At 53.3% G+C, this 15,518-nt stretch overlaps 6 protein-coding genes across 6 annotated transcripts; 2 read left to right on the top strand and 4 right to left on the bottom strand.

The window, feature by feature from the left end:
* Positions 1–1,632: 1,632 nt before the first annotated feature.
* On the bottom strand, positions 1,633–2,859 carry AYO20_01614 (hypothetical protein; the record flags this gene model as incomplete). Its single annotated transcript, XM_022639920.1, has 1 exon — positions 1,633–2,859. The coding sequence occupies one exon, from the start codon at positions 2,857–2,859 to the stop codon at positions 1,633–1,635; it is 1,227 nt and encodes a 408-aa protein (XP_022504308.1).
* A 534-nt stretch (positions 2,860–3,393) lies between these two features.
* Positions 3,394–5,002, bottom strand: AYO20_01613 (hypothetical protein; the record flags this gene model as incomplete). The annotated part of the gene is made up of 3 exons (XM_022639919.1): positions 3,394–3,714; positions 3,765–4,714; positions 4,786–5,002. The coding sequence occupies 3 exons, from the start codon at positions 5,000–5,002 to the stop codon at positions 3,394–3,396; spliced, it is 1,488 nt and encodes a 495-aa protein (XP_022504307.1).
* Positions 5,003–5,556: 554 nt separating this feature from the next.
* AYO20_01612 (hypothetical protein) lies at positions 5,557–7,638 on the bottom strand (the record flags this gene model as incomplete). Its single annotated transcript, XM_022639918.1, has 2 exons — positions 5,557–5,785; positions 5,915–7,638. The coding sequence occupies 2 exons, from the start codon at positions 7,636–7,638 to the stop codon at positions 5,557–5,559; spliced, it is 1,953 nt and encodes a 650-aa protein (XP_022504306.1).
* A 1,809-nt stretch (positions 7,639–9,447) lies between these two features.
* Positions 9,448–11,216, top strand: AYO20_01611 (hypothetical protein; the record flags this gene model as incomplete). Its single annotated transcript, XM_022639917.1, has 3 exons — positions 9,448–10,382; positions 10,537–10,924; positions 11,100–11,216. The coding sequence occupies 3 exons, from the start codon at positions 9,448–9,450 to the stop codon at positions 11,214–11,216; spliced, it is 1,440 nt and encodes a 479-aa protein (XP_022504305.1).
* Positions 11,217–11,939: 723 nt separating this feature from the next.
* AYO20_01610 (hypothetical protein) lies at positions 11,940–13,358 on the bottom strand (the record flags this gene model as incomplete). Its single annotated transcript, XM_022639916.1, has 3 exons — positions 11,940–13,046; positions 13,096–13,202; positions 13,265–13,358. 3 exons carry the CDS (start codon positions 13,356–13,358, stop codon positions 11,940–11,942), a joined length of 1,308 nt encoding a protein of 435 aa, XP_022504304.1.
* Positions 13,359–14,009: 651 nt separating this feature from the next.
* On the top strand, positions 14,010–15,059 carry AYO20_01609 (hypothetical protein; the record flags this gene model as incomplete). Its single annotated transcript, XM_022639915.1, has 1 exon — positions 14,010–15,059. One exon carries the CDS (start codon positions 14,010–14,012, stop codon positions 15,057–15,059), a length of 1,050 nt encoding a protein of 349 aa, XP_022504303.1.
* Between the last annotated feature and the right edge of the window lie 459 nt (positions 15,060–15,518).

Raw genomic sequence — 15,518 nt, 5'->3', positions numbered from 1 at the left:
GAATTTGTAGTCGGTCAATAGGGGAAATCCGGATGACGTTGGCGACTTTTTGAAAGGGAAATTATTTTCCCCCCTCAAAAACCCGGGATTCGTTTTTGGTCAGACCGTGACTCAGCTCCAAGATTCATTCGGGTAGTTGAGCCCAAGTACCAAGACTGTAAGAGCCAAGGATAGACCGAATAGAGCCTCACGAACTGTCCCCGCAAAGATTCAAAGCTATACGAAGAGCTCGATTCGAGATCTCGGGGAAATAAAAAAGGATTTTGAGGAGAGGGAGTTGAACTGTGGAGGCGGATGTGGCGGATGATTCCAGTAATTTGTAGTTTGCTGGTGCCTTGATGGCTTGGGTAGCTTGTCGCTTGTTTCCTGGTGACTGTTAGGCTCAGTGAAATTGTCCCCGGTGAGCCCTGACGCTAGGAGGGCAAAAAAACTTGATCAGTCTGTGCCCGATCTCGACCTGCAGTTGCATTCGACGCGTTAAATTCCACAGACACCACCACCAGACCCTGTCACCCAGACCAATTGGTTCAATTGCTGGTGCGTGAGAGTCGCCGGATGATGTGAAAATCGACGGTCTAGTTTGTGGCGCGTGATTAGGCAGGGAAGATGAGCAGCGCCGCAGGGACAAATCACAACAAGTCCTTTGTTTTCCCGAGCTCTTTTCTGGGGGAAAGACAGAGAGGGAGGCGTATGAGGGAGCGAGAGGGAGAATAAAGAGTCGGTGACGAAGAGAGGAACCATGGGGAACAAGTAGATGGGACCCGGTATGCAGCTTGAAGATGTTGATCGATCGCAGGGGGTTCAATTGGCGTCGTCGGCTTCTGCCTTGCGGGATGTGATTGGTGAGTGGCACTGACTGCGCAGCTTCGAAGCCAGAAAAATGCATTGGCACCATCGGGGGCTTCAAGTTTGGTTGGGACGCCAAGTCAGATCCCCAACAAAGAAAAATCGCGGGTTTTTTTGGTGCGTGGATGCGTGGATGCGTTTCCCCAGAATTAAATTTGTCCCGCGGATCCAATCTACACCAGTAAGAATACAAGTAGTTGGACGGGACGCACTCCAGGTGAGCCGAGGTGTCAGACGCAGGCAACAGGCTGCAGCATTTTGGGGGGAAATACGAGATACGATGGAAATGGTTGGGAAGCTGCAGGGGACGGAGGGGGTACATGCAGACGGGTACATACCCCGTACCTCGTACCTACTAATAGACAGGTAGGTATACGGTACCTCGGTTTTGGTGACACTCATTACCAATTTCAGGTATCTGATACTTGTGGATGTGCCACAGTGTCTTCATTACCACGTCAACCCCTCGACAGCTCAACAAGGTGGCCTAAAAGGGTTCTTGGGAAACAACAGGCTCTTTGTTACTGGGATTGCAATCGTCAAACTCGTCATCACCCCTCACCATCTGCAGAAAACCGCCAGCATGAACCAGTAGTAGGGACAAGCTCACCATCTGTTATCCATCATCCCATCACAGCCCCTCTGCAACTACATATTCTTGGTTTTGATCTATCGTTAGTTCTTATCTTAGTATCCATGATATGACCACCTCCAAACTCCATGCTTTTAGGCCCAAGAAATACTCTGCTTCCTTTTTCCTGTCCCCGGGTCGAATCTTCTATGGTTTTAGTCGTCGAACTTGAACCCCTTTCCACCACTTATGTCAATGGCTCCTCCACGATAGCTGCCCCGCTTCTTCTTGTTCTTCTCTTTGGTGAACCCTTTGCCTCGTGTGACAGACAAGTCTTTGTATGCTCGTTCGGCGTAGTCATAGCTTCGGTAGGCATTGCTGATATGAGAATCTGCCGTTGCCTGGGCTGACAGTTGTGCCAGCGGAGTTGGCCTCGCGCCTTCATGCGCCTTCTTGGTCGCTACCGCCTGCTTTTTCCCTCGGTTTATCGTTGCGTCAGCTTGTCTGGCAGATGACTCGTCTGGCTCAACAACATCTCCTGTAACTGTTCCCGATGATGAATCAGATAGACCGTCGGCGGCACTATCGAGTTTTACGTGTCCCTTGAATACATCTGTGCTCATTGCTCCGCTCTCCACTTCGTCTGCCTCGCTGGATGAGTCTTTGGAATCACCCGACTCTTCCTCAGAGCTCGAGGAGGATACGTCGCTTGAGGAACTCTCGTCTTCGTCCTCGTTGGCCTCAATCTTGGCTCGCTTTGACGGCCGATCATCTGAATCTGGATCCGAGTCCGAATCCGAAGACGTCGATTCTGGCGAGCTGGATCGTGCCTTCCGCTTGAGAGTCGGGGCTCTTCCGCTTTCGTTCGAGGTGTTTGAAGACTTCTTCCGTGGTGCCTTGGGTTTTGCTTTGGCACCAATCTCTCGCTCATCGTCGGCATCGCTGTCGGAGGATACCGATGAAGAGCTTGACGGGGACGAATCTCTCTTGCTGGCCTTGGCTCTCTTCAATTTAGACGCTAGCTTTGTCTTCAACATGTCTTCATCTGTCCCTGAGTCGGACTCGGACTCTGAAGGGGATGTGTCCTCGCTGCTCTTGACCGCATCGCTCTCTTGACTGCTGCTTGCACTGCCAGACTCTGAGTCTGACCCTGACGTCGCGTCCTCGCTCGAATCCGAGGTGGTGCTATCTGAAGAGTGCTGTGTAGATTGTAACGCCTCTTGCTTGATCCAGTTATCAACAATCTCTTGTAGATTAACACCATCTTGTGAATCTGCGACGCTAAGGACTTCGACCGACTGCTTCATTCTTTTGAGGTCTTTCTGAAAAGCCTTGACAGCCGAGTGAAATCCATTTTCAGCGAGGAACGAGGATACAAGGGAAAGAACCTGGGTAGACGGCTTGGATGCGTCGCGACTGGATTCTGTTGAGGGCGCCTTCATCTTGGACAAGCACTGAAAATTGACTCGCGATGTCAGCGGTCGCGTAACGGCGGGGAAAGCAGCAGAGTGCTAAGCTGAGTGCTGGAAGCACAGCAAAGCCTAGTTCATCGAGTAAGAAGGTCTAGGACAAGTGAGACAAAATTCACAATGGCAGGTGTTGACCGTGAGACGGTCGCACTTGACCTTGGAAAATAATTTTCTCCAACAAAAAGTTGTAACAACCATTTTCGGAAAGTGCGGCGAATGGGTGCGGAGAAATTTCACTTTGGCCCTGACATCTGACCATGCTGCCGTGTCTGCTATGTATGTACACAACCAACAAGTCCTCGGATCGAGAGAAGAGCGTCTTCACAGTTTAGTTCTTGTATATTGTGTTTGATTCTGACTACACATCGGCCGACTTGGTGTCCTCTTAGCAGATGTTCACCATGGCCACAGACTGTGCGACTCGACTCGTCCATTATCACCTGTGAGAACGGAACAATCTACCCCTGTCAGCAGTAACAATGCATACGATCTTCCTTCGAACTATCCTCATCTGCGCGCCAAACGAAGCTCAAGAGGTTTCTTCTGCCAGAAAATAAATGTCTCCTGTTCTCCCCAATCATGCATGGATGGTGTGGTGTTCCAGCTGATGTCAAAGACATAGATAGGTTTGGCCAGTATGAGCCGCATCTCCGCCCAGGCCAATTTCTGTCCAATGCACATATGTCGTCCTACAAGGAAAGGCTGAAAGACGGCCAGGTTGTTTCCTCCACTCTGCTCCCTGAGAAACCGCTCTGGAATGAACTTGTCAGGTTCAAGAAAGTTGGTTGCAGATCTGAATGCTGGATATTGATTGACCGCAACAAATGTCTGAACACCGGTTAGCAAGAGCAGCAGACTAAAGGACGCAAACATCTTACTCCGCCAGGCACCCTTTTCCCACATATCTCTTCCCCACCAGCTGGCACGGTGCGAGGAACCCCTATGACGCTAGGTGGACCAAGCCGCATGCCTTCGTTGATCACAGCGGTTAGATACTCGAGCTTGGATGCGGTGGCCACGTCGATCTCTTGCTCGCAACCAAAGGCAGATCTGATCTCCTGGCTAACCCGTGACATTGCCTCGGGCGCTTCCAACAGTCCGAATAATATTGCTGCAACCGCCGAGCTCACTGTTTCACTGCCAGCAAAGACAAAGACACTCATGTTCAGCTCCAGCTCTTCCGGGGTCACCTTCTCCGCCTTCTCCTGATTGTATCTGAGCACGGCATTGACAAAGTCGGGCCTTTGCTTTTGGAGTTGGAGCCTTTGACGGACCTTTTGTGCGCTCAGTTCTCGGTGATAGATCATCTTCTGGCGTACTTTGGCTGGTAAGGCACATTTCAGCAATTTCTGCAGTGGTGCATAATGGTTGATCGAGGCCACCAGAGCTACACCCTTCCCAAAGCGACAAGCTATGTCAACCCAAGGGTGTGGACTTCCTGTCGACGAGCTTCCGAAGGATTCACCGAACGACAAGTCACCCGAGATATCAAACGTTACGAAGTTCAGCCAAGACACGATATCGATTGTTGCACCGCCATCCTGGGTAGTCATGGTTCGAAACCTCTGCATCATCAGATCGACATAACTTTCAATCAGTGTTGAATGATCCTTGATTGCTTTCTCACTGAAAGCGCCCATGAAGGCTCTTCGATATCGAGCATGATGGTCCTCGTCGTGTCCCATGATGCTGTAAGGCTCGTCTGGTCGCGTCTTCCGAAACCATACTCCGCCTCGTTCGATGGGAGCGTGACCTGGTCTTGAGGTATAGATGTCTTTCCATGCCTGGGCGTCGATGTACGACAATTCATCAGGAGCAGTTCGGACCACTGGGCCATATTTGTCATGCAGTCGAAGGAGATCTCGATGTAAACAGCCTCGCTGAAGCGCAATTACCCACGTGAGACGGGTTGCTCGCCATAAGATTGGACCTGGGTAATGACAGAGTGGATGAAGGAAGAGGTTGTACAGAAGCCAACAAACGACAATCTTTCCCTCCTTAGTGTTCCATCAACTTTGACGCCGAGGTCGCTTACCAGTACGACTGCACCGAAGACGAGCATAAGTGTTCTACCGATCTCGCCCAAATCCGGCATCGTTACCGTCAAGTTATCCATGTTTGGTCGAATGGAGATGGGAAACGGCAATCTCTCTATTTGGCGGAAGCGTTACTGATAGACTACAACTTCCACAAGAGCGCTCAAGACCTTATTTTGATCGTCGTCATTATGTCCAGGCTGCAGACTCAGGGTTCGTGTCAGTAGCCAATAGGCTGAATTGCCCCGTCTACCTATCAGACCTTTATGAAATGATATCCACATTTACTGAGAGCTCCAGGCTACCCCACCCTTCATCAACGGTAACATCCTCAAGACGAGGGCAGCCTTTTCCTGTAACCCGTCTGATTTACATACAACAAGAACACAAACGCCCGTTGCAACCTTTGTTGTTATCGTTGTCATCGGCATCACCATTATTGTAACTCCTGCGGTTGACCGTATGGCATGGACCAGTGTTTCGGAAAAAGAGGAGCATGGATTTTTCTTGGGCCTTTTCCCAGAGGCAGTGCTCCTTAGCAAGAGTGCAACCTAACGGAGCCCCCAAACATCTCGTTTCTCTTGGGATGTGAGGACGACCCTCCAACCAATCGACATTTGCTTCGATGAAAGGTCTATCGAGGCTGAGAACTTGAGGGTAGGAGCGGCTGATTCACCGACGATGGAGTGAGGACGCTGGAGATCTGCGACTCGACACCCGACGCTGGCTTCTCATTTACAGCCTGGCTCTGAGGCTGTGGTTGGAAGTATTCTGTTCTACCATTGGTCCCTGGTACTTCGAGGTTGCTGGTGCCTCTCGGGGTCAGCGGCGTTGGCCCGATCCCGAGGGTCACTTCCCTATGCCTATAAATGGGTGAGTCACTGGTTTTTAATTCGTGCATGTGCACTAAAGTGCAGCCAAGGAAGCTTGCGAGCAGTGCTAGTAGGGAGGGAAATGGCAGGGGAAAGAAACAAACTTGAAACTTAACATACTCTGCTGCACCCCAGCTAAGTGTTCGACTCTCTCGGTCGAAGCGCGGCCTGAAAACAGCCTGTTCGTGGTCCCCTTGTTTGACCCATGGCCGATCGCCTTGTCGGTTGCACTCGACGTCGTTGATTCCTGTTGCCTTTTCGTGGAGACAACTATACAGCACCGTCGCCTGCAAAGCCTGTATGCGGTACCAGGAAAAGGGCAGGTCCGTGAGAGCCCAAACGATCAACTTCATGACGACTGTCATGACGGGGATGATAATGATGGTAAGAATTGACAATGTTGACACTTTGCTGCTCCAGATGACGAACGCGTCGACTCCGGGGTCGGGACTGCCGCCAGTCCCGATGACCTGGTTCGGGATGCCGTAATTGTTTGTGGAGAACAGGGTCGTATCGGTAAGCGTGTTCATGGTGGCGATATATGAGGCGAACACCAGCCGCTGCAGGTCGTCGTGGAAACTAGACGCGCCAGCGTCAAACTTTTCACCCAGCGAAGTGTCAGTGGACACCAGCGCTGAGGCCCCAAGGCGAGTGGCCAATGTCACGATCTTGGGCAACGACAGAAAGCGAGCCAAGACGTTTTGCAGTCCTGGTGAGAGATTCAGCCCAGGCAGAGACGTCGAATCGAGAGCCACAGCTGTGCTTTGATGCCCACGGTACGACCAGACGTCGTTCTGCCAGCACGAAAGTGCGGGTCTTCCGCCTTTGACTATGAATCCCACGTCGCTGCCGCCATCAGCAACAGTAAGATACCAAGGATCTGTGCCGGCTGTGATGCTCTGGCGCTGCACAGAGGAGACTAGTGCACCCCAGGTCCAATTGCCGGCGGGTCCTGTGGGTGAGGGAAGTCCCTGGAAAAAATACCCCAGTGGCCTGGCGCTATCGTAGAATGATACATTCTGGGTGCCTTCATTGGGATCGTTGAAAAGCAGGTATTCGTCATTGATGATGTTGGAATCATCTACCGACTCGGCCAGGAGCCAGGAATAGTCCGTCTGGCACGACCCTTGGACGCTCAGCACGAGGTCAGGATAATGTTGCAGGCCAAAGTCCACGCCAGTGATGGTATAGTTGTATCCAACGCGTATGACTGCCTCGCCGTCGCCCAGGTCTTGAAGCGTCTCGGGCGAATCGATGAACACATGCGTGCGGCCCGTGGAGTTGGCGACCAAGACACTTCCTGCAGCGCGAAACGCCGATGGCGCCTCGAGCGCGTTGATCTGCACACCGTTCTTCTCGTCCGGGGTGTTACTCAGTGATGGAACATAGACGGCGGAGGCGGCTACGGGTGCGGCATTGTCAATGATGATATACGGCGCGACCTTGATTGGAATGGCATAGATGGCGACCACAAAGCCGGCTGCCAGCACCGTCCACCAAAATAGATGAAAACGCCGTCGGTCTTTGATCTTGAGGAAATAGGAGCCGGTCAGCTTGCAGATGACGCTTGGTGAGTCCCTGGAATTCCAGATTCCCGTGGCTATCACCCCACTGTTATGGCTGTGTTTCTCCTTGCCCAGGAAGAGCACAACGCCTGCCAGAATCAGAATGACCCAGAAGTCGACGATGATCAACTGTAGCATGAAGGTGTATGCCGAGTTGAGTTCGTTGGCGACATTGGCAGGCACCGCGATGGCGTCTCTGGACCCGTGCTCAGTGGGCATGGAGAAGCGGCGCCACAGGTGATAGGTTTGGCGCCCCGGATCGAGACTGGAGAAAACCATGACTGTTGTGGCTTCGGGTGAGTTTTTTCTTTGGCTCCCTTTTGTTCTTGAAGAGTTGTGGCTGCTCCCGAAGCTGGAGGAGAGTCTCAGGAAGAGCGTGCAAGGCTGGCAGGGGAAGTTAGCATTCCCTGGTGTCTAGGTTTGCTCTCATGCTTGGACAGAAGAGGATGCGTTTTTCGCCGACGCGAGTCCTTTGGCTAAACTGGTGTCTAAATGCATCCGATCCGGGAGATGCGGCTGCAGTTGAGGGAGCTTCTGGTTGCCTTTCCCGCGGCCACATGCATGGCTTGACAGAAACCTTTACCCCAAAAGAGAGCGAACGATGCACCTTTTGGGGGCCAGATGGGGAGATGCATTCCCACTCGAGCCAGAGCTCTCTCGAGTCGGTGCATGATCGGCGACAAGAGCTCCGCTGCGACAACAAGTCGACTCTGATGGGTGGCCCCAATATCTGCTGGTATCTGCGAGAGCGTTCCAGCCGGGACCAAAGAAACAATGTTGACTGACGATCGAAATCAACGGTCACAAGTTCGAGAAGGACGCCACTCTGGTTGGGCAGAGGAGAGTCAATACGAATGATGGGTCGGGCTGCCAGCGTGTCGATGCAAGCCACCATCGTGGTGGGTGTTTCTGGTGTGATGGATGGAGAGAGACGAGGACAGCGACGCTTCCAGGCTCAAGACTGGACCCACAGCGTGGCATTATAGCCTGTCCTATTGGTGGATGTCGGGGTTGTGCAGTGGGTACCAAAGCCAATGAAAGCACAGAAAGCTGTATATGTGGACCCACCTTGTACTGTATTACCCCCTATTGGTCACTTCGAAACTGCAGAGAGGTGACAACCAAAGTCCGGCGAACTCGGGCACTTCCGCCCTCTGAGAAGCTTTCTCTGACGACGACCCCGGATTTCGGGGTTTTCGTCGACCTACCAGGCAGCGTCAGTGCCTACCCACAGTGCCCATGACCAAGCAGACAGACGAGCCTCACTAGCCCTTGGAGGTTGTCTCGAGTCGACAGTCCGACGCTTGTTCCTATTTACGTCAAACAACAGCCTAAAACTGCAAGCCTTTTGCCCAACTCGCGTCCACTGATACGAGACTGGCGAAAGGTGCGGGCCATCCCCATCCAAGCCGTGTGAAATTCCCCTGCACGAGACTGCTTTGAGTAACCCTTGGAGCCTCATCTCGACCCTGAACCTACAACTCTTACCGAGTTCGCCGCGTACCCTTGCTCTCACTCTTCAGGTATGGTACTGTACTTGCGCTATTGACGCATGTCCAGCAAGCACCCTGAGTACGGCGTACGCACGCCCACACACCACACTGCATTGCTTTACTCGACTATGGCACCATCTGCGCCGCCGCGCCGTTGCACCGTTGCAGCTCCTGCTGCCTCTGCAGAAGGGACATCGAGCGAACAGAAGAACAATTAAGAGGAGAGGGACCATTCCTGGATATGGCAGGCTGAAAACGTGCTTTCTCCGCCCAAGCCTCCATCGACGATCCCAGTTTCTACATAGTTCTTGTGGCCAGCCGGACTTTTTGGAAGCAAGCTTCGTCCACTCTGGAAAGGTCCGTCGAAAGACGGACATATAGGTAAGTCACACCCCGTCTCTCCTCTGGATGATGCAAGGTGAGGCTCTGCCGAATCTATGCTCGCTCGTTTGCAGCCAACTTTGGTGGGAAAGAGAAAAGAAAGAGAGAGAAGTGCCAAAGTAGGCTCGACATCCTGCACATTCGCTCACGCAGTCTGGCCTCCTCCTGTCTCCATTGCCTTCCAACTCTGTGAGCCGCAGCTCCCAGCCTGATCATGTCGTTTCAACTCATTATCGCCCTGTCTGGGCTGGGAATTTCTCCGGTCGCTGCCCAGCACTTCCCGGCGACTGTGCCTTCGTTTATCCGCCCGTCCTGGACCTGGACCTGGTCGCCCTCTCCCAGTTCCTATGCTGAGCCGTCATGGTCTGAGGAGACTCCCGCGTGGACACCGACTGTCTATACCTCGGACACTTGGTCATCCGTCGTCCCGTGGCCCTCGACATACACTCCCTCTGTCTCAGCACCTACTTGGCCAGAACACTCGAGCTCTTGGGGCCCGTCTAGCTACTCGTCTCACGTCTGGTCTTCGGAAAGCTTGCCGTGGTCCTCATGGCCGACAAGCATTTACTCACCACACTCTTGGCCGTCCGAGACTCCCACGTGGCAGTCGTGGCAAACCACCGTGTGGCCGTCGCCATCGCCAACGCCAAGTCTTCCATCATTGAACGATGCTCTTATCGCGGCAGGGGCCGCCAAGTTTGCCGCTCTAATTGCATCGGACCCTGTAGTCTCGGCTGCTTACGCCGCGGGAGTTCCTACCGTCTTTGCTCCGACCGATCAATTCATTGGCAGCACAGTGAACGCAACGCGGCGGAGGAAGCGCGACACGCTCACCCCAGCACAGCAGCAGCAATTGCTTCTCCACGCGACGCAGAGCCAGAGCGAGATCAACGGCCTCAGGACTCCACCTGGCGCGGTGGTTGCGACCAAGGACACCAACGCCAACCTCAAAGGAGCCACGCAAAAGGTCGTCTCGAAACCGAAAAACAGCACCAAGACGACATCCAGCAAGCGATCGGCCCCGACCCTCCTCGCCAGACAGGACACGGCGGACACGCTCGTGGATATCCTTTCAGGGCTGGGCAACTCGGTTGGGGTCATAACGGCCGACATTCCTTTCGCTGGTGGAGTGATTCATACTACTGACGGGTAAGTGGAGCGAGTTCATATCACTTGTTTGGATCCTCAGATCTTGAATCTCTGGGCTTCGGTTCTTTTCAATATGTGTGTACCTCGGTCGGGTCGTCCTCGAGATGGACAATCCACCATTACCGATATGCTAATATTTTGAACACTTACACAGCCTCTTCACCCTGCCCGCCACACTGTCCACCACGGCCCAGACCACTGGCCAATCGACCTTTGTTGCCCTGGCCAACTCGTCGAACCAGTCGGCGACCCTGGACGCCACGCCTCTCATCACCGTCTTCATCCCCACCAACCAGGCCTTTGCCGCCGCAAACATCGCCCCGTCCCTGTCACCCAGCAGCATCCAGTCCGTCCTGGCGGGCCACGTCGTGCAGGACTTTGCCGGCTACCTCCCCAGCCTGAGCAACGGGGCAAGTTTCGTGACGCAGTCCGGCACGACCGTCACGGTGACTGTCCAGGGCGACGATTACTTTGTGAACAACGCCAAGATCGTCGCGTCGAATCTGATTCTGGAGAACGGAGTGGCTCACGTCATTGATACGGTATGTCTCTCCAGCCCCTCCTTGGATGCGTGGCTCTTGCTCTCATACGGCCACACTTTATTTGAGTCTACGAGAGAGACTCATTGTGTGTGTGTGTCTGTGCATCTATGTGGCATTGTACTGTTTCCTTTACTAACCGTTCCCGCCCGACCGCCGGGCATTGAAATCTACATAGGTCCTCACCCCGCCCATCACACCATACACAGGCGGCGCCGCCATCCACGAAGCGGGTATCGCCAAGTCCCTCGTCCTCGCTATCAGCGTCATGGTCGCTCTGGTGTTGACCTCGTGATACCCTCCCCTCTCCTGTCGTGTCTCATAGACGATATTGACGATTGTGGGCGGGAAGGGAGATGATACTGTGGAGAAGCGAGGGTGCGAGGGTGTGTGAGAGAGAGAAGCAAGGAGAAGAGTTGTGGAATCACACAAAATACGAGTGTGAGATGCTGGATCTTACCTCTCTAAAATAGGTAAGCGTGTGACATGTGTGTCGAGCTTGAGCATCGGTGTTTCTGTTTGTCTGTCGTTGTGGTTGTTGCTGCTTGCGAAGGAAGCGAAAAGGAAGAGAAGGGAAATGAATACGAAGTTGAGTAATGATACATCTAGATACTCATGTAGATATCTAGATAGGAATCTAATACGGTCATTTGGGTAGTCAATCAGATAGGTGGCCAGTCAGTCAGTCAGTTGGTCGGTCAGTCAGTCACATGGGCGTGATGGGCTACTACATACCAGCTATCCTGGCTTTAATGATCTACTTAGCACGATAATCAAGACGAATGAAATTATGCAGGGGGGGATGGAAAGACGAATAAATTAAAATGAATATCGTGACCCTGGGGTATGGATGAGTGAGGAGCGAGCAAAATATCAGGCCGTCAACGAGCGTTGAATGATCTCTTCCATGATAACTTGTTCTTGTATATGGTTCGCATCGTGTTATGTTCGCCTCATGGGCGCGTACTGGGGCAGATCGACTGCATCTTTCGCCTCTACCATGTCATGTCACGTCACGTCAAAATGTCTCATCCTCGATGTTCATGGCCCTACAGACAACACTCGGACTGGTCGGCTCCCCATCGCCATCCATTTCGAACCCCTCGGTCTCAATGTCCTGTGTGAAATCGAGTTCTTCCTCCCCGTAATCTATCCCGGCATTGGTCAGGATGTCCTCGACTATCCGCTTCGATGCTTCTTTGGCTGGAGTCCTCAACAGGCGATTCTGGGGGACGTGGAACTGCATGGTCTTAGGGGGGGACTGGTCGAAGAGAATGTCGTCGTCGAGATCGTCATCGTCACTGTCCCAGACCCCCGGTGTCCGGGCGGGTGCCTTCAAGGGCTGGGATTTGGATCGTGCCCGTGACGGTGTCAGAACACTGACTCCGGGAATTGGTCTCCTGCGTTCGGGCGAGGAGAATATCTCCGGGTGGAGCTCGGGTGGAGGCGCCTCTGGGCTCGACGAGAGAGTCGAGTTGCCTAGTGTGGCGGCAGATCGAGCATGTCTCGCAGTCGAGGGGGTTCCACGAGTTGTCGAAGGCCAATTTGCATAATGCTCACTTGTGAGCGGTGTCGCTTGGACGCGGTAATTTCGGTCGAGGATGCGGTGCAGCAGAGGATCCGTCCGTTTGCGGGCAGTCGATGGGCGTGGGATCGAGGTCGGTCGTGGAGGGAGGAACGGCGAGGACTGGGGAGTTTCTACGGCAATCTTGTCCATGGCAAATACTGGTCGGCCGCCAGGGGTTTCGGGCATGGTCGGTTGGGTCAGGGACGTGTTGTCGACAACTGTACTGTGGACTTCTTGCCGCAGGACCTCATAAGGCGATGGGTAGTCTGCAAAGGTAGCATTGCTTTGCTGTTGAAACTTTTGCGTGATATTCGGTCGCGGTGTGCTGCTCTTGGAGGGCGAGATGGTCATGTTGGAGAGGTCCAAGTCCTGTATTGAGTCTGTGGAGATGTGCTGCGCCGAAGGAGTTTCGTACGACTGCGACGTCTCCAAGGTGCTCTGTGTGGTGGTGTGGGTGTCTTCGGTCACTGTGGTGTCTGTATGTTCCAGGTGAGACTGATGCTCTTCGTAGCCCGACAGGGACACATTGGCGCTCGATTCAAAAAATTGCTTCCAGAACTGCGCTTGGTCTCAGCATTGTCTCTTCCAAAATGTGTGAGTGTCTCACTCTTGACCCCTCCCAGACCTCCTTTGAATGTGTGGCATATTGTTCGACGATGGGCAGAATGCTCGACGTCACTATACGGTGTGCTCGACTGAAGTTGTGATCGATTTCTGCAACGTGTACGAGTCAATGGATTGTGCGCGAATGAAACATGTTTCTGGTCTAAGCCAACCTTGCAGTGTTAATGTGATGGACTGTTCGAGTTTCTCGAGCTCTTCGGTCAATGTCAAGGCTCTTGGCTGAGCAGCGGAATTTGCTCGAGACATTCTGGAATGCGTTGTCGTTGAGGTGTGTTGTGGGTTATGCAGTGTATAACTTCCATGGATCTCAATTTGGAGTCGCGTGTGGCCCGATATGCCGATATGGACGCGCCGAGGCTGGATCCAAGGCTCCCACGCTGCCAACCAAGTCCCACCGAGCCACCAAACAGCCATGCGGGGCACGTACAGTTGCAGCTGGTGGCAGTAATATTGATGCCTCGTCGTCCCTCTCTTCCTCTTCCCCTCTCCAAAAATGGCGTGGGTGGCGCAGCCCAGTTCCCTCTTCCTCCCTCCTTCCGAACCGCTGCCGCCTCACCTGTGTGCCTCGTATGATCCTTGACGCTGGTACAATCAGGCTGACCCGGTTTCAAGATATCCCTGGACACCCCGGAGGTTGTCTTCAACCACGGCGTCCTTCCGCCTGCACCCTTCCTCTCTCTCTTCCACTCTGAGAACTCTCTACTCAGAGAAACACCCTCAGGTTTATTTTCAAAATGCCAGCTCCGCTAGCCAAGGGTGAGTGTCCCCGTGCCTCCTTGCATACCGCCATCCTCCCCTTACATCATCTGCCAACGACAAATACGCTCATGTTTGAGGGTTGTCCAAGGATTCCTCATGCTCATTTCTCTTGTGGCTCGCGGGCAACACTAACCCACCATGCCTCCGATAGGAATCATCATCACTGTCTCTGTTCTGGTGGCAGCCAGCATAGCGGCATATGAGAACCCTCAAGTGCGAGCATGGATAGAGCGGACAAGACACAGGATAGCCATGGGCCTGCACTCCCTCGGCGACGAGATTGGCCCGAGACCCCGTCCTCGACGCACTTCGACAGACGTCTCGATGCATGAAGAGAAGGGCGAACTGGCCGAAGAGCGTCGACGTCAAGCAATCGCTGACATCATGGAGCGAGGACGGATCATGGAAGAGAGGAGGAAGAGAAGAAGGCTCACGGATCAAGAGAAGGAAATACCGTCTAGCCCGACTTTTGATACTCTGGTGGACCAGAATGGTATTCTACTGCAACCGGCACAAGATGAACAAACAGCCCCAGCAACACACTTCTCTGGCGCCGAACCCTCAGCGCAGTCCGCCACTCTGCGGCAGAGACTCGTCCCTTTGCAACCAGATCAGTCACCGCCCACTCTGCATCTGTCGACCGCCGCCCCCGTTTCTGCGAGGGCGCTCGATGAAACTCCTCCAAATCCATTCGAGTCAAGATACGAGCGGGAGATGCGCGAAGCATGGAATCTACCTTTGATTGAACGACCAGTTGAAATCCTGTCCAGCCATGCTTCAGAAAGCCTGCTTGAGCTTACACCCACGACGGAAAGTGCTCCTGATCCGGACTTCTCTATTCCGTCTGCCGATTACCTTCGCCGCCCACAAGATCGATCAGAGTATTTCTCTGTGGCGGATTCAGTCTCGTCGCATACGCTTTCCGAACATGAGTCGCAAGCATCCCTCCCTGTCCAGAGCACATATTTAGATGCATCTCGAACTTTTGTCATTGGTGCAGCCCCTCTGAATGCAACACCCCCAGCCTCGGCGACGCCCAGCATGGCTGATAGTGCAGGTCATATCAACGCCAGTGAGGCAGAAGACAGTTCTGACGACATCCTCAGTGACTTTGCAGATGGGATACGTACTCCCTCAAGCGCTTGGACCGACGTTGACAGCACCGTTAGCGGGGATTTCCACTTGTAAATACACGCACGTTGCGGCCGTAGAAGGCACTGGGCCGGAAGGTGTGGCTTTGGAGTCTGGTTATTGGTTCTTTTATGAGCATATCGCTTTGTTGGATACTGGTGAAACGTTGCTCAAGAGATGGATGATATATGGTAACCACGAACCTGTCTCTCTGTTCTAACTGCGCTCCTAGTACGTTCCATCTTTGAGCATCGTTTTGCTTCGCCTCATTGTGACGACGTCTCCTTCGCTTTTGTGGGCCACAAACTGCAAGCTGCCATCGTGCAGATTCGACTGCTTCTCCTACGCTTTGCTTGGGCATCCGTCCTTCACCAGCATGATCGACCTGGAAATCACCACCATGCCAGCCGGATTTGCGGAAGCTGGCACTGTGAACGCAACTGCCTCTTCTTCTTTCCCCTTCTCCGGCCTTTGCTTCCTCATTATCATTTTCTTTACTGGCTTGCCCTCTCATTG

The sequence above is a fragment of the Fonsecaea nubica genome (genome assembly GCF_001646965.1).
Source record: "Fonsecaea nubica strain CBS 269.64 chromosome Unknown Scaff6, whole genome shotgun sequence".
In the NCBI taxonomy this organism is placed as follows: Eukaryota; Fungi; Ascomycota; class Eurotiomycetes; order Chaetothyriales; family Herpotrichiellaceae; genus Fonsecaea; species Fonsecaea nubica.
The sequence above is the reverse complement of the archived record's forward strand: the minus strand, read 5'-3'. Positions and strand labels throughout refer to the sequence as shown.